General features: G+C 36.8%; 2 protein-coding genes across 6 annotated transcripts in view; both read left to right on the top strand.

The window, feature by feature from the left end:
* Nucleotides 1-408, top strand: part of LOC127649630 (gastrula zinc finger protein XlCGF57.1-like) — a 29147-nt gene extending 28739 nt beyond the window's left edge. The window contains exon 5 of the transcript XR_007971310.1: nucleotides 266-408. The gene's annotated coding sequence lies outside the window, so the exon portion shown is untranslated. The remainder of the gene's footprint in view (nucleotides 1-265) is intronic.
* Nucleotides 272-26460, top strand: LOC127649634 (gastrula zinc finger protein XlCGF49.1-like). 5 transcript variants are annotated; one of them, XM_052134852.1, is made up of 3 exons: nucleotides 12683-13228; nucleotides 18912-19082; nucleotides 23261-26460. In XM_052134852.1, the coding sequence occupies exons 2-3, from the start codon at nucleotides 18983-18985 to the stop codon at nucleotides 24262-24264; spliced, it is 1104 nt and encodes a 367-aa protein (XP_051990812.1). In that variant the 5' UTR covers nucleotides 12683-13228; nucleotides 18912-18982; the 3' UTR covers nucleotides 24265-26460. The 5 variants fall into 5 exon arrangements, with proteins under 5 accessions (XP_051990816.1, XP_051990814.1, XP_051990812.1 ...); XM_052134855.1 differs by lacking the exons at nucleotides 12683-13228; nucleotides 18912-19082 and adding exons at nucleotides 19137-20322; nucleotides 20733-20826; XM_052134856.1 differs by lacking the exons at nucleotides 12683-13228; nucleotides 18912-19082; nucleotides 23261-26460 and adding exons at nucleotides 272-543; nucleotides 828-2558.
* Nucleotides 26461-27596: the final 1136 nt, after the last annotated feature.

The following is a 27596-nucleotide window of genomic DNA, read 5'->3' as shown; positions in this document are numbered from 1 at the left end:
ATCCAACTTCTGCCTTTAAGCAGTCCGTTATTTTTAGCATTGCATTAAATAATCCCTACCCATATTATTGCATCCACCTTGTTACATTCTTTTGGTTGACACACAGCTAATCATACATTCTTAAGGTCATAAAGTCTATTTTCCTTGTGTATTACATAAACGTTTCACTGCCTAGCTATGGTTATACATTGTAAACAGGATAATGGCATTTCCTTCAACAAGGTGTTATTATAAAAATTAAGGAATTTTGTCCCTTTTTTGGCAGAGCTGCTCTTCCATACCACTCAACGATTGTGATTCACCTCTGGAGTGAAGACCATTTCCATGGCAATTCACCAATTAATGCTGTGATTATTTCCATCATCTGAAAAAGTGATGAAAGAAAAAGGTAGGACGTAAAGAGGAACAACTCCAAGTGTAACAGCTGAATTCTACTTATTGCAAAAATGAAGTTTGTTAAAGAGGAGGTTAAAGAGGAGTCTGAAGACATCAGTATTACAGAAGCATGCAGAATGAAACAAGAAGATACTGAGGAACAAAGAGGTTGGTGTCCATTCTTGATTCTTCATAATGACTGTTGAGAAACATTGAGGAAAATAGCTTCTTATAGATCACTAGACCTGGCAGCTGTAGTTAAAATGAATAGAAGTGGTTAAATTACAGTTAGAATTTTACATTCCAGAATCTACATAAGAAAGAAAAAACTAAACTTCTGCATATCATAGATCACAAAGTAGATTATTGGCCTTGGCTGCTTACTGCCATTTCAATAGTGGTAAAACTGTATTTATTTTTTCACATTTGTCTCAATTTACTGTTCATTTTAGACTTGATAAAAATAAAAGAAGAAAGTCAAGATCCGAATGACGTGGAGGAGAAACGCCATCAGTATCATACGTTTGAGAATCTCATGACTGGTGGAGAATCTTTTAGTGGCTCAAAGACTGAAAAGAATTTCACACCGAAAAGATCTCAAAGAATAAGAGCCAAAAATGACTTCACCTGCTGTCACTGTGGAAAGAGTTTTGCACAAAAAGGAGATTTTAAACGTCACATGAGAATTCACACAGGAGAGAAGCCTTTCACATGTCCTCAATGTGGCAAGAGTTTCAGAGATAGAGGAAACTTTAAATGTCACTTGAGAATTCACACCGGAGAGAAGCCTTTCACATGCCATCAGTGTGAAAAGAGTTTCACACAAGCAGGCCATCTCAAAGTTCATCTGCAGTATCACTCTGGATTAAGGCCGTTTAACTGTGATCAGTGTGGCAAAAAGTTTATTCAGATATCACATCTAAAAGCACACATGAAAACTCACACAAATGACAAGCCTTGCATATGTTCTTTTTGTGGAAAGAGTTTCGTTAAATCATATAACCTAAAAACACATGAGAGGGTGCATACTGGAGAGAAGCCATACCACTGCACTTCATGTCGGAAGAGATTCAGCCAATCCAGTAATCTGCAGGCTCATTTAAAAAAGTATTGTCGTAGGAAGCAAAGTTAATTTCCGGGTCAGCATTTTGTATTTAACCATTTAAGCTTGGGCCTGCTGGAAAAATATTATCCAAATCTTAATAACTACCTTTATTAGTCTTGACTATCACAAAATAGGTATTGTTTTAAAGCTTAAAAGCTAGTTATTAGACAAAACTAAAGTGCTTTGAAATTTGCAGACAAGTCTGTAATATTCTTTTTTGGTAATTTATTAAAACATTTGCACTATTGTAATCGGTGAAAACATCTAACTGACCATACAGCCATGTGTCCTTTGTTGGAAAGCTCTCAAGAGTAGAATACAACCAGCCTATTTGTTTTACTTGCAGAAATTGTTTTTTTTAATATATTAGTAATATGTAATAGCTAATTATATATCTTTGACATACATGTTTCATGTGAAGAGATGTTGCTTGTAAGCCACAATTTCACTTGTAACTTTACAAAAAATAAACAGAATATACAACATGACATAACATTACGTAGAGGAGGGGATTTCTGTTAGAACAAGCCTACACACAACATAATCAGATGCATAGATCATTAGATAATCCACTCAAAGCACAATGTGTACACCTCAAATAATGTGGTATCCGGCCAAAACATGTTGATGACTTTATGGGAAATTATATAGTACATTGTTCAGCATCATGGAACGCTAAACCAACCAGAGGTGGAAGTCATCCAAATATGGGCAGAGAGGATCGTTCACTCTAATTACAATTGGCCCCCAGGAGATGGTACCAAGTACATGAATCCGAGGTCATTGATGGCTCAAATGACACTTAATGGAACTGAATGAGGTCTTTTTACTCATGCCTGCATGCTATGGAGGGAGAGCATACCTTTAGTCATTGTAGTATTTGCATGTGTAATTAGTTCTTATGTACAATTATTATGTTTTAAATAATTTTTGTAATGCTATTTTCAATTTTGAATGTTTTGTCGTATCAACACAAACTTTTACTCAGTTACAGGTTACATGATTGAGAACAAAACAAAAGCAGTTTTTTGGAGCCATCTCATTTACACCCTAAGGCATATACTGTTAAATCAGAAAAAATAAAATACAAGTAAATGTTTGGCTGAAGTTTTGTGATTTTTATTTTTTTTCCGCAGTTTCTTAGGCTAAGAGAATTTATCATTACGTTTTCTTTACAATGGTACCAAATGTCTTAATTAGCATTTTGTTTCCAGCAAAAATATAGAAACATTCTTGACCGTTTTGTTAGTAAAGTAAATTAAGTAAAAAAATAAAATGTTGTCCAGGTCAAAATTACCAGAATACAACATAAGGGTTAAAACCAGACATATTTACTTAATATGCAAATTGGCATAAGACAGGGGTTTTCAAAGACAGTTGGCCTCCCTTCTGACACAATGTACATGATGTACATCAAATCGCCCCTGCACTTAGAGTAAGAAATTGGTACTTTTATTCACCAAAGTGGCATTCAGCTGATCACAATGTATAGTCAGGACATTAATAACCTGAAAAATCACTATTACAATTAGAATTGTTTTTTTTCAGAACTTCTTAAACTACTTCAAAGAGTTCTCATCAAAAAATCCTCCACGTGCAACAATGACATCTTTGTAGATCCTTGGCATTCTAGCTGTCAGTTTGTCCAGATACTCATGTGACATTTCACCCCACACTTCCTGTAGCTCTTGCCATAGATGTGGCTGTCTTGTCGGGCACCTCTCACGCACCTTACAGTCTAACTGAAACCTCAATGGGGTTAAGATCCATAACACTCTTTTCCAATTATCTGTTGTCCACTCTCTTCACGCCTCCCCTGACATGCTCTAGTGCCCCCCAGGGTGGCACGCCCCACGTTTTGAAAACCCCTGGCATAAGAATAATAGTCTTGTTTTGAGACTAAATTCACTGATGTTTAAGCTTATAAGGATACTTCTTACCAATGGGGTAAGAAAAATAAACTTGATTCAAAAGGATTTATTTTCCCACTGGCCGATTTTTGTCTTGTTTTAAGCATAAAGTTCACTTAATTTAGTCAGATTTTTCTGAAAAAAGACAATTTCTTTGTCATTTTGTTTGTCAAGTAAATAAATCTTGTTTTATTTTATGTTTTGATATTTTCACTGGAAAACAGGACAAAATACTGAGCAGGACAGTTATGATTTTTGCAGTGGTATAAATGATCATAACCTTATATAAACAGATATCTACCAGACTTTATGTCATTAACATCAGATTGACCGAATTAACTGCAAATCTCATAAAAAGAGTCAAATTAAATTGGGGTCCAATTAATGTATTATTCATGTCACAGCTGATTTGATTTTGATTAACATGGTACATTGAAACTTCTTCCCATATATAACACACAGTAATAACAGACATTTTGGTCAACCAAACCACATTACTGTGTATACCTGGTATTTAAATGCATCTCCTTTGTCCATTGTGACTGGATTTCTTCAAGAGGAGGGTGCATAGGCATGTCTGCGATTGCCACTCGCACACAAATATTAAGTCAGTATTTTACTGCATGTGTTGTTAGCAATCAATATTGGAGATCCTGTCTGAAGTCTTGTGCATGGGCTTTTTCAGAGTTCAGATGTTTAGCCTAGTTTTTTAGCCGTGGTAAAGCATCTGTGCACTGCTGTTTGTGGGAAAAGTATTGTTTGAAGTCATTGTATTAATTTGCCTATGGAGAAAACATTCTGGTGATTGCGGATTGCTTTGAGGATAGATGGGGATTCCCTCAATGTGCCGGAGCTATTAACGGTTCCCATATCCCTGTTACTTCATCCTGTGATGATTTAAAAAGGTTATTTTTATAATAAAGAAAGTAACTCCATCATGTTACAAACAATTGTAGACCACCACTTCCGGTAAGTAAAGTTATGCATTAACACAAATCCATATATTAATAAACAGCTAGTCTATTTGTATATCACAGTATGTTAACAAGTCTGTTTCTTGACTGGTTTGTCCTCAATAACTTTTCCAGTATCAATGTGGGATGGGCTTGCAGTGTGCACGATGCACAAGTGTTACGAAACTCCACCCAGTTCCAACTGGCAGAGAATGACAAACATTTCCCATTGGTTAGACATCTGTAGGTGACGTTACTGTTTAACTGATTATTTTCATATTCACTTTTACTTGTTGCCGAGGCTCTCAGTTCCATTCTTCAGTTTCTATTTCTCTGTATAGGTCACAAAGGAAACAGAAGGTGTGCAGGTCCTATTATGTTTCTTTGTGAACCTGCATACCCACTCTTGAGCTGGCTGATGAAGGGACTTCCAGACAATTGACATCTAATCAGAGAAGTGTTGCACATTAATCTACCGACTTAGCTGTGCACACAAGACTGTTGAATGTGCCTTTGAACGCTAAAGAGGAGATGGAGGTGTCTGCTGAAGAGGATGGAAGTGCGTATATCAAGGGTTCCAACAATTGTTAGCAGCTGTTGTGTCCTACATAACTTGTGCGCATCAGAGGGAGATAACATTTTGGCTGCTTGATTGTAGGAAGAGGAGGAGCCAGCAGAACTGAATACAACTGGCATTCCCATGGCACTGGAGAGAGTAGAACATCTACTGCATGTTAGACAAGCAATTGTGTGTTATTTTTGTAGGCAAAATGCTGACAATTGATGTCACTAGGAATGTGATTTACCTATGAAAGATCAGTACATTGGTCTAAAACATGCTTAATATTTCTCATATACTGTTACCCAGAAATTTTTGTGTGTTTTTTATGTTTGTTCTTTAAATCTGTTACATTGGAGACTATTTGATTTTTTCATATATTGTTACAACCTGGTATTGTGGTAGGTTGTAACATTTGAACTCCTTTTACTTTATTTACTGTACACTACAGAGATGTTGCTACATTTTCAAAATTCAAGAGTTTTTGTACTGTTTATTTGGATGGACAAAAAGTGTTACATTCCTTCCAGATGTTTCCCATTTTCATGGAAATGCCATTTAGTTCCAAGCCTGTAAATGCTAGTTTAATTTGTATAGTTTATATTTATGGTCATTTTATGGAACAATTGGAGGAGAGTAGTCAATTACATTTACATTATACATTTACATCACATTTAGTAATTTAGCAGACACTTTTATCCAAAGCAACATATGAGGAACAAAGCAAGCCGTTTGTCATACAAAGGTCAACAATATATTTAGAATTATACTGCCAAGTTCTCACAGTGGTTAGAGTAGTACAGATACTAGCACAGAAGAAAGAAACAGACAAATAATTCTAAAACATTTTGTTAAAAAAGTAAGACCATTTTGTGTATATCTGTTAAGTGCTCACAGAACAATTTCAGACAATAGGGCATTACAGTAGTCCAGCCTTGAAATGACCAGAGATTGGATTAGGAGCTGTGTAGCATATTCAGACAGGAATGGTCAGATTTTCCTGATGTTGTTAAGCGCAAACCTGCAAGACCAGGCAGTTGATGAGATGTTAGCAGCAAGGTTAAGCTCAGGGTTCGTACAGAGTCTTGAAAGTTTAGAAAATTCTTGATTTTCACAGTTCGGTTTTCAAGGTTTGGAATATGCTTAAGTTTTGAAAGTGCTATGAGATCATTTTATTTTCACGTAATTCAAAATATTCCTATAATAACGTCACACTGGGGCACAGAAGGGGAGGAAATGGTATTTCAACAAAAAATACAAAGTTTATAGTCTACCATCAAAAAAGGCTTGAGTGTTCAACAGGACCAATGTGTGTGAATGTTAAGAAATTACGGTAGCACTTATACTAAGCTTACATTTATTAACATTAGTAATTGCATTAGTTATCATACTGTAAACTAACAATAAACTAAATGGTTTTTAAAGTATTTATTTATTAATCTGTATTAACGTTATTAAATACAAAAAATAAAATTGTTTATGTTGCAGTAGTTTGTAGTACATTAATGTAAACGTATTCTACTTTTGATTTTAAAAATGTGTAAGTATATGTTGAAACTAATGTTAACAAAGATTAATTAATGCTGTAAAAGTAGTGTTCATTGTAAGTTCATGATAACTAATGTTGTAAATGTAATGTAAACAAATGTAATCTTATTTAAAAGTGTTACTGAAATTACAACAGAAATATTACTGTTGTACTATAACATTTACATATTAAATAGTAATCATTCAAAATTATATTACAGTAATGTAGTCAAATATTAGAATTTGTTTATGAAATCTATTAAAAGTTGTCACGGATATCCCCGCATGATGTTTTACATTAAAGTATTTAGTATAATTTGTAGGTAGCCTTCATATTGTTGTTTATTCCTAGGCTATGTATTGATATATTGGTACATTTACCACCAATTTTAATTGAATCAAGTTTAGAATTTTTGCATTTATTTGAAGTGGAAAGCACACACACATACAAACCTTCTTTAAAAATAGCCAAATCTATATGATAGTTTTTTTAATTTTCCACATTAGTAACCAGGATTTGTTTCCCCCCACATTAAATCATGCCCTATGAAGTTTGCTCTTGCCCGTCACAGGGTGTCCACTTCTGACAAGAGGGCAGTCTCCATGAACTGTCCTTTTTTAAAGCCAGACTGAAAGCCTGTTCCATTTTGCGCTGCACGTGATGTTGCTAATATTGCTCAACAACACAAATAAACTGTTTAGAATGTTCATGTTGATGCATCCAGTGTAGACAGCCTCAAGCTGTTGTGTCGCATCAATGGATGTGCCTAGTGTAGACAGGGTGTAAGAGTTTATTCATACCTCAACTCTAACCGAATGCATAAATGATTACAGTGGTTCTTATCACAACCAATTCATCACATGATGGATTACAGCAGCAGTTAATCACGTGCTTGGCTACGGCACTACCGTAATTCTGCATCTGATAATTCTGCAAACCTGCATCTAAGACCGCCAACCCACACATCTTATCACATGGCTCGTTGAGCACATTGCCACGGAGACAGCACTGTGGAGGCTTCACGCCATCCACCACCACATCCACACTCAACTCACCATGTGCCCCACTGAGAACAAACCACATTATAGCAACCACGAGGAGGTTACCCCATGTGACTCTACCCTCCCTAGCAACTGTGCCAATTTGGTTGCTTAGGAGGCCGGGCTGGAGACACTCAGCACACCCTGGGATTTGAACCAGAGAACTCCAGGGGTGGTAGCCAGCATCTTTACCACTGAGCTACCAGATGGAATCATTTTTAAAGTAGACTTATGGTAATTCCCAGTGCTGAACCCTTTGAGGACAGATCTGCTATCGCAAACTCGAGGAACGATCTGGCATCCTCAGCCAGGGCTATGGAAACTGCATGTCTAGCCTCTGAATGGGTCTCGTGTGACACAGTAAATTTGTCGCAACTGGTGCTAGGCACCATCCTAAAGGCTTGGGCTCCCTGAACAAGGTGGCTGTATGCCTTTAAATGGTGACTTTCATTGCTTTTTTTAACTATGTCACTGCCATAGTGACCACACATGACCTCTGCAGGCTTGTCTGTAGGCAAACATCCTCTGGTCAGCAAATTTTTTCGTAGTGTGAGACGGAATGCACTAGAACGCACTTGGAAGCCATTTGTTTTCAGTCAGAGGGGTGGGTAAATCTTTGTCACAAATTCCAGGATACAGAACATGACAATAACAAAATGAACCTTTAAATTAAGATCACATTAATATAAAACTTGCTCTTCTGTTCTTCCTTTATTTAATTTTATTTCTCACTTGTATTCGTTTTTCACAATTTTATCTATTTTAGACTTGATGAAAGTGAAAGAGGATAGTCAAGAACAGAATGAAGAGGATCAGAAACCTGAGAAACCTTTCTCTTGATAATGCATGATAATAAGAAACCTTTGTGTTCTCGTTGCGAAAAGAGTTTTTCACAGATGGGCCATTTTAAACTGCACATAAAAAACATATCACTCATACAAGCTCATGTGTACTCAGAGAGTGGTAAAAACTTCAGCACTGTGAAACGGCACAAAATAATTCATACTGGAGAATAACCTTACAAGTGCTCATATTGTGGAAAGAGTTTCACCATGTTAGTGTTCATACTGGAGAGAAGCCATACAACTGTTCTTCATGTGGAAAGAGTTTCAGCTTATAAAGTGCTCTACAAAGATATTCAAAGTTGTCACAGTGAGCAAAGTTGAGAAGAGAGTGTCAGAATCTTTATCATGTGAAATTTGTGTAAATTTCAAAGACGGAATTTTGGTTAAAGACAACAAAAGTGTGTTATGGTGTTCGTAACCTGTCCATGTTTCCATGTTTCCATGTTTTTTGTCTGTCTTAGTAGCGTGAACTCGTAATGTTTGAAATTTGGCTATGCAAAAAAACGTAAGTAAAATAGGTACGCTGTATAATTAGGACACAGATGCCAAGAGTGCTAATTGGATAATGAAAAACCAACACACTCTCATATGAAATTGTCAGGATTCATACTTTTCTAAATTTGGCTAATTCATATGATATTCATCAAAGTGTAGAATTTTTGTTTTTTGCGCAGAATCGGTGGTGGAAACGTGCGTTAACCTAGCAGCTCGGAAGGCGTGTTTGAACGTCAGAAAGATTTGGATGAACAAATCATGCAAGAAGACTCGGATGGGTAAATAATGGATGAAAATACTCTCTAATATTTTCGGAATTATATCAAAGGGAAAACATTCCAAAATGAAACATTTCAGGACCTACAAAGGACTTGGAAGATAGCGAGGATATGATGCCGGCAGTTCAAATAGTGAGTAAAAAGAAAAGAAAAGGGGACATCAGGATAGTATGGGAGATGGAAATACAACAGAAGAATTGAATATGCCTACAGTATGTATAAAGTAATGATGACTTTTGAGAAATTATCAGGAAAACACATGAATCCGATGACAAAGTTCATAAATATAACAGTTGGTGCTGTGAGTATGGCTCAGTGTTTGAGACAGGGGAGAGTACTGATAATTGTTAAAGATATTGCACAACGAAATAAATTGTTAAGGCTTAAATATTTAAATGGGGAGAATATATCAGCTCGAGAGATTGGTGTCTCTAGGTAGTAAAAGGTGTTATCACTGGAATTCCGTTGGATATATCAATGGAAGAAATTACAGAAAGTATAAGAGAAGGAAAAGTAATAAACGCAAGAAGATTATTTAAAAACAAAGAGGGCACACTTGAAAGCATGTCTATTCTGCTGACCTTTGAAGGTATTCTCCTGGAAATAGTTCAAATGGGATATATAAATTATCCAATACAAGAATATGTCCCAAAGCCACTAAGATGTTTCAAATGTCAGCGTATAGGGCATGTAGCTGCAGTCTTTCAGGGGAAAATGAGATGTCCAAAGTGTGGAGATGAACATGAATATGATAAATGTCCAGGAAACACAGTGAAGTGCAGATAAAAGCAAGAGAAGTTAAAAATACAAAGTCAGAAATAAAGTAACATATGCAGAAGCAGTAAAGGCTTGTGGAAGTAGAGATGACAAGCAGAAAGAGACGATAGTCAGGAACAAACAAGAAAACAATGAGATGGCAATCAGAAACAAACCAGATACTTTGGACAAGAGAGAAGAAAAGACAGAAAGAAACAAATGCAGAAATAAAAACTCATTAATAATGACAAAGGAGAATTTTTTGATCTTCATTATAAAGATTATCAATGTTACTGCTATGATGACATGCAAATCAGCTAAAATAAAAGTAATCCTGGAAGTTCTCAATTGTCGGATTAGCCTGATGATATGTGTTCTGCAATGGAATGCAAGAAGTCTCACAGCAAATGGACAAGAATTTAATACATTTATAATGGAATTAATACAAAAACCAAGTATAATATGTGCACAAGAATCATGGCTCAAGCCAAATTTGCTATTTAAAATATTTGGATATAATTCTGTCCAGAAGGATGGAAAGGGAGCACAAGGTGGAGGGGTAGTGACATTTATTCAAGAGGGAATAGCATATAGAATACTTACAGATGTCAAAGAAATAGATTGTGTTGGTATAGAGGTATTCTACCAAGAGGGATCAATTGTGATTTTTAACTTTTACAATCCATGTGATCAAATTTCACAAGAGTTACTTGAAAAGGTTGGTGGAAATACAGGGAAAAGGGAACTGTGTGGAGATGTCCATGCACATAATTGGCTATGGGGTAGTACAAAGATAGATTGTAATGGGGAAATAGTGGAACAGTTTATAGGTGATAGAGCACTGGTATGTTTAAATACAGGATAAGGCACTAGATACAGTATAATAGGGAATACTATCAAACAATGATTTCAAACGAGATGGCAGAGATGTGCGAATGGTATGTGATCAATGATACTATTGGGAGTGATCACTTTCCATCAGAAAGTGATCACTTTGCACAATAAGAGTTAACAGGTATAAAACAGATTATTATCTTCAAAGAAAATGGTTATATGAAAAAGCAGATTGGAAATCTTTTAAAAATGATTGTGAGAGAAATATAAATCTAGTAAATGAAGAATCAGTAGAAACTATTTTTGGATCGCTTTTTTTGGATCGCAGAAAATGAAGAATATACCATGGTGGACAGAAGAGTGCAAAAGAGCAATTAAGAAAATAAACAATATATTCAAACGGCTAAGGAAAAACATGAATATGACTAATCTTTTGGCATACAAGAGAGCTAGAGCAAATGCAAGTAGAATTATAAAGTGGAAAAGACATTTCAAATACCAGTTTTAGTAGAAAATGTATGTATAGATATAGAAAAAGCAAATTTATTAGGAAAAGCATTAGAAAGATCTCATAATATAGAATTGGGAGGACAATATTAACGAAGTAGAAGAACTGTTATAAAGGAATCAGGATATTATGAGGAAGAAAAATTAAGAGTTTCATTGCAAAGCTGTGATAATACTGTGCCCGGACAGGATATTTTAAGTTATATAATGTTCAAGCGTTTATCAGATAAGACATTAAATTTGATACTTAAATTATATAATAAGCTCTAGAAAGGAGTATTTTTTAAAAACATGGAAACAGGCAGCAGTAATACAGATTGAAAGCCAGGGAAAGATCCAGATTTACCTGGAAGTTATCATCCAATAGCGTTAACCTCAAACCTATGTTAATGAATGGAAAAAATGATAGTAAAACTTTTGTCTTATGATCTAGAAAAGAAAGGGAAATATAGTAAATATCAATGTGGGTTCAAGAGTGGAAGATCGACAATAGATGCTTTAGTAAAATTAAGTAATGATATAGAAAAAACAATGAGTATGAAAGAGGATGGTATGTTATGTTAACTATTCTCTGCTTGAAAGCTTCACTTTATTTAGTTGACCAGCTACTGGAAGCTTGCTTCTAAAACAACCAGGACAATTTAACTGTTACACTTGTGTAAAATCACCATGCAACAACTGCTTTATGCAGCACAATGAGCTAGTAGCTAACAGCTAGCGGTCGTGTTATTGTTTTAGTCAGTTTGTATCGTGTTTAAGATGATGTCACGGCAGTAGAGGCGGCGCAACTACGACGATCAGCCTATAATCCCACCCACGTTGAGGCGGCACTAAACTGCAGTGGAAATGCAAGCTCAGAAAAGTTAAGCGTGTAGAGTTGAGGTGAGTCAAAACCTAACGTGCAGTGGAAAAGTGCCATATGATTAGATATGTGTTGGATTATGGCTGTATGATATATGGTGCTGCATCAATAACATTATTAAAGCGATTGGATACATTACAGTTTAGAGCTCTTAAAATAAAAGTCAGCCATTAAAATAAAAGAAGAAGAAGAAGATTTCTGTAGGATGTGAAAGAGGAAATTTTGGTAGTAGAAGAGAAAACACAATCATTACCAGGTCAGGATCAGCAGAAACTGTTGTGCATATACTAATATATTGTTCCGCTTACGAAAATGAAAGAGTAGTTCTATTGGAAGAGATAATGGGGATAGGAAATCGTACTCTTAAAACACTGCTGCTTAATTACTTGAATCATCATAAAATAAATAGTGAATAAAACATGTAAGAAAGGTAGAACTGTTTAATAGGATTTAGAGGTTTATATAATTTATATTTGTATTTAATTGTATTTATTTATTTTCCCCCTTTCCATCAATGGTCCACACTCCAGTCCATTAGGTGGCGGGAATGCACCTATTGTTTGTTTGCCAACCGCCATAAAACGCCAAAAGAAGAAGAAGGTACGGATCGAGTAGTGACAGGCACCAGCACATACATGTATTTTTGGAAATGAAGTGGTTGATGAGCTAGCAAAGAGTGTACTAAAAATAATGAACTGGATGTTAGCGTTTCTTTTGTAAAGGCGAATTCAAATCCATTATTTTGAGAAATATTATGAAAGAATAGCAAGATATTGGAATTGACCCTTTTCACAGAATGTGATAATGCATTCCTTCCTTGTTTAGCAGCGTAAATCTAGCAAACGTTTTTGTTTTCTTTTTATATGGAGAAAGGAAAAGAGAACATGATTGCACAATAGCCCAGTAGGTGGCAGTGTGCATATTAAATGAGAATCGCCAACACAGAATGCATTGATGTCATAATTCTGCGACTGTGAGTGACAGCTCGCCAGTCTGCTGAGAAACAAAGAGAAGTAAAACAACGCCCAAAGAAGTCGTTCTTTGCTTTTTCAGTCGGATTGCATGAAATAATTGATTGAGACAGACAAAAATCTACGCATGTAAACATTGTTTCGGGGAACACACAGTGGAAATATTCCAAACTAAAGCAGATTCCGTGAGTGAAGTCAGTAGTTAATTACGTAAGTATTAAAAGAACTATGTTGCTATTTTATTTAACTACTAATAATATAATGAGCATGTATTATTAATATGCATAAACATGACACCGGATAGATGTATGTTCCAGATGTAGGCTATAAGAAAATCAATGCAAATATGCAGTAATTAAATGATAAATAAGTAATTAAATCTTTGAACACATGCTTTTTTCCCCACTTTTTTTACATTATCTATGCTGATACCTCATATTTTACTATTTACTCTGTGTTTATCTTAATGTACAGCATTACTTTGTTTATGACTACCTTGTGTTATATTATCCTGACATAAAAAAATATCAATTTCAGCATTACATTTGAACTCCACATAGTAAAACTCACATACACACACACACACACACACACACACACACTCTAATACACACATACACACACGGGTCATTATGCAATAATTAATATAATACTTGAAACCTTTTCAACTCGTATTTGTGTAAATTGGCCTTTCATCTGAGTAGTAAGGATGAGCTGAACGATTAATCACTTTTTAAGTTAATTTGACTGATTTGAAAGTGTGTGATTTATGTATTATCTATCTATCTGTCTATATATTATATTGCACTCTTTCAGATATTTGCATTGCTTTTGTTTATTTATTAAATGTTTTATTATTTCTTAAATGAAAACATTTTCTTTCAATACACTACTGTACTCGCAGAATGACACGCACATGCACAATAATGCAGAACTATGAAGGCAGACCAACACAAGGATACAGTCAGTATAGGTTTGATGCAGAATTATAAACCGGCCTTTATGGTCTGACTTGGGTGTAAACCTGTTGAACATATTTGAGGTACAAATGCCTTAATATTTTAGTCAGTTGGACAAAATTGTTTACATGACGTTTCAAAAAGATAATTGTTTTTGTCACACCTTAATAAAACATTTAAAGTGCTTGTAAACATAGTGAGTAGAGTAACAGATTTTTACATAAACCATAGTGGAGACACAAATCGAGCGGGACACCCTCATTAAAACACACTGCAGATAATGACAGAGGCAAAATGAAATGATCGTCAATGACTATATTCCCAATAAAGCATGGCCTCTTATGCCTTATTGCTTAATTAACACTTGTGCATCAATAAAAAAAAGTTACTCCGAGGTCCTTAGAGGACAAAAATATCTGCATCAAAGAACTGCTATTATTTTCCACTTTCATTGAGTTAATGTTTTTAACCAACATCAATACTGATCATAACTACCAAATGATTCATTTTCTTTAACCCTTTAAATGCCAGTTTGATTATATATATGACACGCACACAAATGTCTCAATACACACATACAAAACACACTCTAACATCCATACCAGCACACCCACACAAGTTTAGCTGCATCATTATTCAATTGGCCTGCAGTGCTCTATAATACAGCAAACAGAAAATGGGAAAAAAAAGCATGTATTTGCTCCTTAGGCTAAAAATGAAGTTCACTGGTTCGATCCCCACAGCCACCACCATTGTGTCCTTGAGCAAGGCACTTAACTTCAGGTTGCTCCGGGGGGATTGTCCCTGTAATAAGTGCACTGTAAGTCGCTTTGGATAAAAGCGTTTGCCAAATGTATAAATGTAAATGTAAATGAGAAAAATGGCGCCATCTGGTGGAAAATATTAAAAATGTACATTTTGAAGCCAGTGCTCTGGAATGAAAGCATAATATCATAGACTTCATGATTTTATGCTTTAATGGCACTGGGATCAAATATTGCAGATATTTTATATCAAATTACTTGTAGCATGCAATGTATTCTGAGCCTCATCAGTAGGGGCAGTCAGCGTACCTCAACAAACCTCACAAGCAGTGAAGCAACTGTAAGAGAGGCAGTCACACAGGAGGACCGTTTTGACAACTGGACCAAGCTCAAAAGAATGCAGATATCACAAAATGTGATTTTTAAAGTTTCAGCTACTTTAACTTAACACTGCATCCTTAAAACACAACATTTATGATGCTGAAAACTAGGGCTGCCCCTAAGAGTCGATTAAACGTTAGTCGATGTAAAGAGTCTTGGTCGACCAAGTTTTGATTAGTCAGGAAAAACAAAACTCACGCAGTCAGTGACGCACAGACATAATCATTTACATGGCTGGTCCATGTGGTAATTAATTATGCCGCGCAGGAAATCCAAAGTGTGCGATCATTTTGAGAGGGTAAAGGATGACCCCAAGAAGGTGACATGCAAACGTTCGCCAATTATTCATCGACCTCAAACATGACTTATCATTTGAAACATGTAAGTAGCCTTATGTTAGCATGGCTGCTCTCTCTAACGTTAGATAACCTAGATAAATATGCGCTATAAGGCTTATCCAACTGTTTGTGGGGAAGCTAAATTAGTACCTTGCTTTCTGTGTATTTAGACAGTCTCCTTGCTGGTTTTAAGACACAGTCAGTATCATTACAGCTTTTGCTGGCATCACTGCTCCTCGCTTCATGCGTGCGTTTGTAAAAATGTATATTTTAAAAGCTCATTATTATGGTTAAGTATTTCTCTGTAATGTAGAACAGTGTTAGAAATCGTACTTATTACATTCTTTCTCAGCCCTGGAACTCCATTTTCTGATGAAAAAAACAAATTCTGAATATATATATATATATATATATATATATATATATATATATATAGACCGATCAGCCACAACATTAAAGCCTCCTGCCTAATATTGTGTAGGCCAACCCACATCTCTGAATAGCATTCTGAGAACCTATTCTTCTCACCACAATTGTACAGCGCGTTTATCAGAGTAACCATTCTCTGTTGACCTCTCTCATCAACGAGGCATTTCCGTCCACAGAACTGCTGCTCACTGGATATTTTTTGTTTTTGGCACCATTCTGAGTAAATTCTAGAGACTGTTGTGTGTGAAAATCCCAGGAGATCAGAAGTTACAGAAATAATCAAACCAGACCATCTGGCACCAACAATCATGCGTGCTATGATCTAATCAGCCAATCGTGTGGCAGCAGTGCAATAAATAAAATCTTGCAGATACTGGTCATCAGCTTCAGTTAATGTTCACATCAACCATCAGAATGGGGAAAAATGTGATCTCATTGATTTGGAGTGTGGCATTTTTGTTGGTGTAACTGCTGATCTCCTGGGGTTTTCACAGACGACAGTCTCTAGAATATTGCCAAAAACAACAACAAAAAAACATCCAGTGAGCGGAAGTTCTGTGGACGGAAACGCCTTGTTGATGAGAGAGGTCAACAGAGAATTGCCAGACCAACTCTATGGTAACTCTGTAAACGCTCTGTACAATTGTGGTGAGAAGAATATAATCTCAGAATGTTATTTTGAGATGCGGGTTGGAGCTGTTTAGGAGGCACGAGGGGAACCTACACAATATTAGGCAGGTTGTTCTAATGTTGTGGCTGATCAGTGTACTTTTTTGTCCATTTCTTTATTACACTGTTTTGAGAAGATCTTGAATTTCTTAAGGACAGTTTATTATAATATTAATAGTGGTAAACAACATATCAGACTTAAAAGTGGCATAATGTGTAATTTAAAATTTTGGTAAGGTTGAAATTTAGAAAAAACTTTTTTTTTTTGCTATGTTTGTCAAGCTTCAAATAAAGAGAAAATTATATAAGTAGTAGGTTTAATTTTTCAAATATTTAATGCACTGACTGGAGTTTTCAAAAATAGAGAATACAAACTTTTACTATTTTATGATGTATATCGTTATCGTGATGTAATTATTAATATCTTGATATAAGATTTTGGTCATATCACGCTCCCCAATTTTCAGTGGTATGTGAATAAAAACAAACAATATATTGACTTTTAAGGCTGAAGTATGACATTTCTGCTCTCCTCAGCCAACGAACGGAACGACTTTTTGCCATTGATCAAACAAAGAGATTGTCCCATCCCCAACTCAGGCCATTGGTTTAGTCAATGGTATTTTGTCTGTATCGATGGGCCACTCAAAACAAAAATAGTAATTTTTATATTGCCACAGAGACACAGTGTTTACAGTTTCCAAGAAAATGAGCCTACAGGTGGCTTACTTGTAGTTGTCTCTGCATATTAAGCTGGGATAAGAGACAGTGTTTTAACAGAAAAAGTTACATCTGCTTTAAAGCCACTTTGTATTGTTTAATCAGTGCTTCACTTGTCTGAATAATATATACTGTATTTGTATAAGTAAGGAATAATTAATGACGGACTGTTAAATTGTTTAAACGTAATACACACCCGAGGTGGTAAAGCAGTCACGATGCACATCGGAGTCAATTATTCCACGGTTACCACACCTTAAGACATCATTCAGGATTTTGTCACAAGACATTATCTGGTTTTCATTCCTAAAAGGCTCTTATGAGAGGAACTACTGTCTTCCACCACAGAGTCAGCGTCCTGCTTTAATACAGTCCGAGCCTTCGTTGCTAATTCAAAAACGTCTCGTTAGAACTAACAACGGAGGCTTGCGCTGCTTTACTGCAGCACTTACTGGAGTAACAAGTTAGTGTGTGTGTGTGTGTGTGTTTGTGCGTGTGTGAGATCTCACTTCTGGCATTACCTTTTTTGTTGCAGCTCTTGTCAGAAGTAACATTCAAAATCGCCAAGATGCATGTTGCCGCATTCCCGTTGTAAACCGTAACAACTTTTTTTGTTTTTTTTTTAACCCCCACTGAGATGCAGGAGTGCGCTGACATGACAACTCTGTTTTTCTCTTGAGTATAGTGTGTGCGTTACGCATATAATATCTATGTGTGGGTGTGAGAGAGGGGGAGCGCGAAGGTGTTTCCCACAGATATTTCAGATAATATAGAAACTGTTGTATTGATCAAGTGTATCTAGCTATGATACAGCTCAAGTCTTCGTTACTAATTCTAAAACATCACTTTAGAACTAGCAACAGAGGATGCGCTGCTTTTCGGCATAGGTGTAAAAAGGTTGTGTGAGTGAACGCCGGCAAACGTTTGTGTATGTATGTGTGAATGCTTGAGAGTGTGTGCGTGTGAGTGCCCGTGCATATGTGTGTGAGCGTGTGTAAATGCGGGTTAAAAGAGGGAGCACGAGGGCTCTTTCTAACTGAAATTGAAATAAATGTAGGATATTTTAGACATTGTCTTGATGTTCTTAACTGATTTAATTGAACCAATATCTTTGTTTTAACTGGTTATTTTGTTGTGGTAGCCTGTAGGGCTCTTTGAAATAACTGAAATAATTTGGCAAAGTGATATCAAGGCCTTGAACTACTTCATAGCCGTGCGGTTACTGGAAAATAATTGCACACATTTGAACATCCATGAACCAATCAGAATCAAGCATTCAACAGACCCGTGGTATAACGTTTTATTATTTGTATTGGAAAAAATCTTTATTAGAGAGCCTTTCTAAACAAATATTGACATGTATGCAATTAATTTGAATAATTGGTAGGACATGTAATTAATAAATAAAATGTAATCGATTGACAACCCTAATTTTTATTATGGCAAATTAGTATTTTTAGACAATTTATAGAAATACAGAATCTTTGTTACTTTGATTGGTTGTGTCGATTGGCTTGTTTGATTGGAGGACAATTGATGAAGTGTATTGTTGTGAAGAAGAGTATGAGCAAGTGAGACAAGTGAAAATCTGTTAACACCTCTAATATTTTAATTTTAAAATTATCATTTATAGGTTTAACAAAGCAAACCATTAACAAATACCCCCTGGAACCTGCTGAACTTGGCTACACACATCCCGAAAAGATGGACTCTGTTGAAGAGGAATTTGTTAAAGTGGAGATTGATGAAGTTTGCATTTCAGAATTAATCAGACTGAATAATGAAGATACTGAGGAACAAAGAGGTTGGTGTCCATTCTTGATTTTCCATTGTTGTCTGTTGATGAAGATTAAAATAACAAAACTTAAAGCAGTCCACCACATTTGTTGGTTGTAGTTAATTAACAATTCATGTTATATAACAATATAATCAATCAAAGAAACCAAAAAACAAGTAAATTAAATTGGTTTAAAAATGAAACATTCTTTAATCAGCATTGATTGCTTGTGAATCAGTCACAATATGATTCAAGCTTTGCAAAAGAAGTGTTTTTGAAAGATGGGGGATTTAAAAACACAATTGGACTTGAATGCAAATCCGTAAGTAACCAATTCCATGTCATGACTATTTGATAGTTGTAGTTTATTGTGCTTATGTGAACAGTGTACATTCAGATGCAATTTGTTGGATGTGTGTTATGTTTAAACCCAGATTTTTTTTTTATTTATTATGTAGCTGGTTCATTCGCTTTCGATTAAGTTTCAAATATACACTCACTGAGCACTATATTAGGACACTATGGTCCTAATAAATTGCACAACGTGGTCTGCTGTTGTGGCCCATCTGCCTCAAGGTTTGATGTGTTGTGCATCCTGAGATGCTATTCTGCTCACCACAATTGTACGGAGTGGTTATCTGAGTTACCATAGCCTTTCTGTCAGCTCGAACCAGTCTGGCCATTCTCCGTTGACCTCTCTCATCAACAACAGTAGTGGTGGTGTAACAGGAGTTGTGTCCTTGAGCAAGGCACTGAACACCACGTTGTTCCGGGGGGATTGTCCCTGTAATATGTGCACTGTAAGTCGTTTTGGATAAAAGCGTCTGCCAAATGCATAAATGTAAATGTAAACAAGGCATTTCAGTCTGCATATCTGCTATTAATTGGATGTTTTTAGATTTGGTTTCATTCTGAGTAAACTCTAGTATTTCTGCAACCGCTCCTGGGATTTCTGCAACTGCTAAAAATCCCAGGAGCAGTTGCAGAAATACTCCCAACTTCTAACCATACCATATGTAGTGGGAATTACTTTCATCCTCTCCCTCATCTGGTCTGTATATCTGGTTTATATTATAGGTTTATATCTGTGCATTAATCTAATGCCATCAATATTGGTTTCTATGTAAGCTCCAGATGAGTGCATGTGTCAAATTGACGTCCACATGAATGGTCGGACCCAGGGTTTCCCAGCAGATCATTGCCCAGAACATCACACTCCCTCCACCGGCTTTTAGTCTTTCCACAGTGCATCCTTGTGCTATCCCAGGTAAACAATGTAATGTAATGTCCATCTATGTGATGAAAAAGAAAATGGGACTCATCAGACCAGGTGACCTTCTTCCACCACTCCAAGGTCTAGTTCCGATGCACGCGTGCCCATTATGGGTGCTTTTGATGGTGGACAGGAGTCGCATTCTGACCAGTCTGCAGCTATGCAGCACGTCGTTCAGGTCTTTACTCCTGCCCATTTCTTCTGCATTCAGCATGTTGACTACATCAACTGATTGTTTGCTTCACATCTAATCCACCCAGACCTTGACATGTGGCCTTGTTAGAAGATGATCAATGTTATTCTTTTCATCTGAAGTGGTCATAATATTTTGGCTCTTCTGTGTATACAGTATATATATATGTGTGTGTGTGTGTGTGTGTGTGTGTGTGTATTGTTTGGTCAAGTGCTCATGGAAAAGATGTGCCTTCAGCCAATTTTTGAAGACCGAGAGCGAGTCTGCTTCATGGATGGAGTTGGGAAGTTTGTTCCACCAACAAGGTAAAGTGAAGCTGAAAGTCAGAGAAAGTAATTTGGTGCCTCTGTGTTAGTACAAGAAGATGGCGCTAATTAGCTGACCACGGGCTTCTGGTGGGAATGTAGCTCAGCAGGAATGATTTTAGGTAGGCTGGAACAGATCCAGTGACTGTTCTTTATGCCAGCATCAGAGCCTTGAATTTGATGCCTGCACCAACCAGCAGCCAGTGAAGAGAGACCAGGAGTGTTGTACCATGTGCTCTCTTTGGTTAGTTAAAGACTAGACGTGCTGCTGCATTCTGGATCATTTGCAAAGGCCTAATTGCGCATGCAGGAAGGCCAGCAATAAGAGCATTACAGTAATCCTGTCTGGTTATGACAACTGACCGAACAAGGAGTTGTGTGGTATGTTCCAAGAGGAAGGGTCTTATTTTTCTGATGTTTTAGAGTGTAACTCTACATGATAGTGCTGTCTTTGAGATGTGTTTGGTGAAATTGAGTTGGTTGTCAAAGGTTACCCCTAGATTTCTGACAATTTTGCAAGGATTTATTGTAGATGAACCCAGCTGAATGGTGATTTTGTGCTCAGCACCAGGGTTGGCTGGAAATACGAAAAGCTCAGTTTTCACTAAGTTGAGTTGCAGGTGGTGATCCTTCCAAGATGACTCCCAAACAGGCCGGGATTTGACCGTGGGGTCATTGTGCTGGAAAGACAAGTAGAGCTGTTTGTCAGTGACGTAGCAGTGGTAAGAGAATCCATGCATGTGAATGATGCATCCTGGAGAAGAGGTACCCCAGTAAGAATCTGATGTGACATGGACACTTCACCTCTCCAGGTTACCTTGAAAAACCTACCTTAGAGATAGTACTTGAACTAGCCAAGCACAGATCCTCCTGTGATGCCAGCATAGATAGGGTGGACAGGAGTATCTGATGGTTGACTGTGACCCAAGGTCCAGTCCCAAGGTCTCTTTTAAAGAGATAGAAGTTCCCATTACAGGGCCTCAATAAATTAACATGACACAACTGAGTTGTTGACGGAGTGGCGAATATGCCATTTTCTTTCATTTTATGCTCTACGGGCCATAAAGGGGAGACAACTAAATGCCACAATACAAGAACTGGATTTACAGGTACAAAAACAAAACGCTCTACAGTGCGATCATATAGGCATTTTGTGTTTTCTTGTTGCTTATAGTTTATATTTTGCAATCTCTCTGTTCTGAACAAGTCTAAATCCATAAACATAAAGCACATTTTATGTTTACCAGTATAGTGAAGCACAGAAAAGTGGCCAAACGCTAACTCATTCTGACTGAACCCCATACTTTCTTTTGCCACCTCCCTTGCATCCAACATCAGCCAGGGTAGACCCTCTTCCCAATCCCTGTTGAACTGCACACAGTATGTCCAAAGGAGGAGTGACTTTATCAGGACGTCCTTTTAAAGACAGTTGTCTAAATGTTTAGTCACATGACTCCGTGCATCGAAGGTTTAGAACTTAAATAACAGCCTGAACTGAGATCAGTCAGTTTAAAAGAAATTAAATTATGCATACCATATAGCAAAGCCAGAATACCATGTCCTCTCATTAGGATGTGGGTTCGCAGGTTAAGCCAGGTTCAAATCTTCATCCAGTTACAGGTGTGGGGAATTTATGCACTAAAGCCTGATGGGTGAAAAATATAAATGGACAGACCAGCGATACTCTTGACACAACAGATGTGCATTCACCACAATACTACTTAAACAAAAAACCTGACATGTTTCAAAGGAAACACGCCACTATACCTATTAGTGGAATACAAAAGCTAAACTAAGCAGATACAAAGTGACAAGCCCCCATTTTATTACAAACCCCAAAAAGTATCCAGCAAACAATAAATAACATACTTCAATACGCAAATTTAATCATCAGCACAGTCTTCTCGGATTGTCCGTGTATGGCCCAGCTTTCCTTGACAACCGGACAGTCCTCTGTGCACATTGTCAGAATAAGTGCCTGCCATTGAATGTACTAAAAGAGGACCACTAAGCAGTAGTAGTGCGCATGCGTCAAATGCTTCCATATTCGCTCTTGGTCAAAAAGGTTTACTTTAAAAGGCTGATCAATGTTAGACGGATGCAGCTGCATCGAAATAAAGTGCATTGGAAAGGAGAATATGACGATCTGTTGGTGTTTCAATATTTTGAACAAGGCTCTATAACTTGTTAGATGCCATGCACTAATGGATGCAGGTGTATTCACTTATGTTGGTTTACTGGTACAACAGAAAAAAAGGCTTTTGCTGTTGGTCATTGTCTATTTGGCAAAGTTTGGCTTCTGTATTTTTTTCCCACTTGAATGCCTGACATGTCGTTATAACAAACGCCTTACTTGACTACTGTATCTTCCTGCTCTACAGTATTTTAATATTTGTCCGAAATGAATGGCAATCATTTTCTGTTTTCATTTTAGATTTGATGGACGTGACCGGGAAAAGTCAAGAACTGAATGAAGTGAAGAAGGACCTCTCGGATCAGACACATCATGATTTCAAAACTGGACAAATATCTTTTAGTGGTTTACAGACCGAAAAGAATATCTCACAAAAAAAAACTCAAGACAAAAAATCTTTCATCTGCCCTCAGTGTGGGAATACGTTTACACGTAAAACAAATCTTACTAAGCACATGAGAATTCACACTGGCGAGAAGCCTTTCAAATGCCATCTGTGTGAGAAGAGTTACAGAGAGGCATGTAGTCTCAAAGATCATCTGTCCTTCCATTTTGGAGAAAAGGCATATATCTGTGATCTATGTGGCAAAACATATTCTTCACCATCAGTCTTAAGAACACACCGGAAAATTCATACAAATGAGAAGCCTTTCTTGTGTTCATTTTGTGGAAAGAGTTTTGCATTTCTGCACAGTTTAAAAGACCACAAGAGAAAACACACTGATGTGAGAGATCATGTGTGCTCTGAGTGTGGGAAAGCCTTTCACAGAGCTTGTGACTTGGAACAGCACCAAAGAATCCATACTGGAGAAAAACCTTACAAATGTTCATATTGTGAAAAGAGTTTCACTACTTCAGGAAACCTGAAAAAACACGAGAGAGTGCATACTAGAGAGAGGTCATACCACTGCACTTTATGTGGGATGAGTTTCATTAGGTCAGGAAACCTTAAAGCACATGAGAGAGTGCATACTAGGGAGAGGTCATACCACTGCACTTTATGTGGGATGAGTTTCATTAGGTCAGGAAACCTTAAAGCACATGAAAGAGTGCATACTGGAGAGAGGCCGTACCAATGCACTTCATGTGGGAAGAGTTTCATTAGGTCAGGAAACCTGAAAGCGCATGAGAGAATTCATACTGGAGAGAGGCCGTACCAATGCACTTCCTGTGGGAAGAGTTTCACCCAATCAGGCTCTCTAGTGACTCATATAAAAAATCATTGTCCAGGGTTGTCGCAGTGAGCAAAGTTCATCTTTATTTGCCTGGCGAATAGTATGAAATTAAGGGGGGAAAAGAAGATGTAATTTCTCTCAAAATAACAGTTACAATTGTAGTGCTGAATGAGCTGGCCTTCTGAGCTGAAGGACGCTTGTACTTTCTCTACAAGCTAAAAAGAAGTAAAAGTATTAGTTTTAAAAAAACTGTTTATGCTGTGAAATGAATTTTTGTATGAATAAAAAGATCTAATTATTCTATTAGTCTATTATATCACCATTCAATACATGCTGTTTGCTGTAATACATGTAGATCTGAAATGACTTTCATCCGCTGAAATAATTAAGAGACTATGATTGGTCTACTACTAAATACTCTATACTAAAAAATATTTCTTTAAAATTAGGTTGTTTTGCTCATTTCAGTATTTCTGCTGTGCATTTGGCAAAAATCAGTGTAGGTTGGGCATGGGCAGCTTTTGCGTTTAACACAGTGATGATAATAATAATAATAATGTAATTTATTTTATCTTATAGCCCAGGCCAATCTATCTTGTTTAGTGTGATGAATGAACATGATATTTGCTTTCACTATTGTTTTAATCATTAAACATTGTATTTACCCTGTAAATACTTATGAATACTTGCAGATAAACCTATTATGTGCAAGTTTCTAGATGTCCACTGCCTCCTGGTGAAAGTCTCTGTGCTTTTCTGGAAGTAGAAGACCTTGTAATATTTCAAAAATGGTTGGCTACATAGTGTGATGCACATGTCTTTTTGCTTTGAAATTATTGCTGATATTTATTAATGAGTATTTGCTTAACTCTAGAACACACATGTAACTTTACTAGGGGTGTACTCCTCTTCACTTGTTTTCTTGGTGCATTCGATTACTTATAATGCCGATTCACACGCATCCATCTAGTTTTCTTCTTTGTCCCCATGTCACATGTTGTTGTCACTTTCCATTGCCCTTTTAGCAGGTAGTCTGTTTAAACGGAGTGGACAATTTAAAATTGTCCAATTTCACAATTTGCATCTAGAAGCCACTACAAGGTAGTTCCTCGTGAAAAGATGTTTTTAATATACCGATTTCATAGCACAGTGATACACATATTAATTTGTTTAGCATGTAGCCATCTATATATTATTTTGAAGAAACAATTAAGGAAACATTTATTGATATATTGCATATTTCTGTGTCTTTTTCTCATGTTTAATTAAGTATATTTCATCCCCATCATTATTGAATTCTCATTTTATGTTTTTAAATTAGTCTTATTTTTTGCAATGCATAGACCTACTATTGTAGTATTTTGGTTAATTTGCATTGTCCACTGAGGCTGTAGATTCTTCAATTGAACTCATATCAGCCATATCAGGAGTTTTGCCTCTTAAATTGATAAGTCTAGTACAATGCAAACAATGTGTTGTGGATAAAACCAAACCAATCTCATGAAAATTCGTACAAGTTGGCTAAAACTTTCGTATGTAATCGTTCAAGTTTTAGAAGTGCAAATCCCTGTCTAATGCAGAAATAAGTGAATGTTCCGTGTATATTATTTTTATGCCCCAACCCAAACCAAATATCTAAACCTAGCTATATAGAGTCCCTAAGCCTTTTTTTTTTTTTTTCAAGTGTTAAAAAGTATGTTGTGTAAGTTATTGTCTCGTTTTATATGAGAGAGAGTCACCTGATTGCCTGGTGTATAGGTCATACGAATTTGTACATCATCCCAATGGTGAAGTACGGTGGAGGGAGCTTAATGATTTGGGGCTGTTTTGCTGCTTCGGGGCCAGGATCGTTTGCCATCATCGAAGGAAAAATTAATTCCCAAGTTTATCAAGCTCAGAAGATGGTGGGTGATACAGCAGGACAATGACCCTAAACATCAAAAGTGAATCCACTACAGAATGGCTTCAAAAAAAGAAACTACACCTTTTGGAGTGGCCCAGACAACCCAATAGGGATGCTGTGGAATGACCTCAAGAGAGCCGTTCACACCAGACATTCTAAGAATATGGCTGAGCTGAAGCAGTTCTGTAGAAGAAGAATGATCCAAAATTCCTTCTGAACATTGTGCAGGTCTAATCTGCAGCTACTGGAAACGCTTTGTTGAGGTTGTTGTTGCCAAAGGAGGATCAACCACTTATTAAATCCAAGGGTTCTCTTACTTTTTCCACAGCACTGTGAATGTTTAATGGGATGTGTTCAATAAAGACATGAAATATTATAACTGTTTGTGTGTTGTAAGCACATTGTGTTGTCTACACGTGTGACTTTGATTATGATGAGATCACATTTGATGACCAATTAATGCAGAAAACCAGCTAATATATATAAATGTACTAATTACAAGAGCTAAAATTGTGCTGTCACTTTAAGAAAACCGGCAGTTCATTGAATGTCAGAAGTTTTTTGGTTTAGCATATGGTGTGCTTCTCAATACCTTATCTGATGCATGCTCATTTCCTTGCTCCTCTTGCTGCATTTCATTCAACTCAAAGTCTGAATTTCCAACTTCCTACTACGAAAAATGCAATGGAACGCCACCTAAAGTCAGACTTCCAAGTTGGAAACTCGTGCAGAGATGTAGAACTCCAACTTCAATGAGATCATCGGGTGCATGGCATCTCACAAACGTGTCGGTACCTAGAAACATGAGTTAATGTTCCTACATTACATGATAAGACAGCTTGATGAGCAAACATTTCCAAAGACAGTTGTTTGAAACATACTCTCTTTTGATATTCAAACACCTGAAGAACAAATGCTAATATTGCAACATCATTTATCAAGTTGTTTGCTAGAGACGTCTCTGTTGAAAGCTGCTAAGCTAATGGAAGCATTGCCGTTTTGTTTGCAATACATCAACTTCCGAGCAATGGAATGACTTTGTTCGGAGATTGGACATATCAAGTCAGAATATCCTACATCTGACATTGAATGGAACAAAGCATCTATCCTCGAGACCCGGAAACCAATCGAAGTCTAGCATCATGAAGGACATATCAATTCTCAAAATGCACCACTAGGATCGAGAACGGAGGAAGCTTCCAGAGGATGCTTAAGCATGGAAGCAGAGGTAATGTTCCATTTTAAAAGTTTCCAGTGTAGTAGTGGTGGTGGTAAACAACATGAGATAATTCCCAAGAGGAAAACAGCAGCATTCATGAAAAGGAGGATTAATCCACAAATGGCCGTACCAGCCCCCACACTTATTGGGCTGAGTTCAGAACTCCAATAAAAGGCCACGTGTGATGCATGTGCAACTTTCTTATTCACCCCAGTTGAGTGACATCATCTGGGCATTTGTGTTTGTTAGTACTATAACCACCACCTAACATGGCACAAC

This window comes from Xyrauchen texanus, chromosome 9 (assembly GCF_025860055.1).
Source record: "Xyrauchen texanus isolate HMW12.3.18 chromosome 9, RBS_HiC_50CHRs, whole genome shotgun sequence".
Lineage (NCBI taxonomy): Eukaryota > Metazoa > Chordata > Actinopteri > Cypriniformes > Catostomidae > Xyrauchen > Xyrauchen texanus.
Note: the sequence above shows the minus strand (reverse complement) of the source record. Positions and strands in the feature narration are given on the sequence as shown.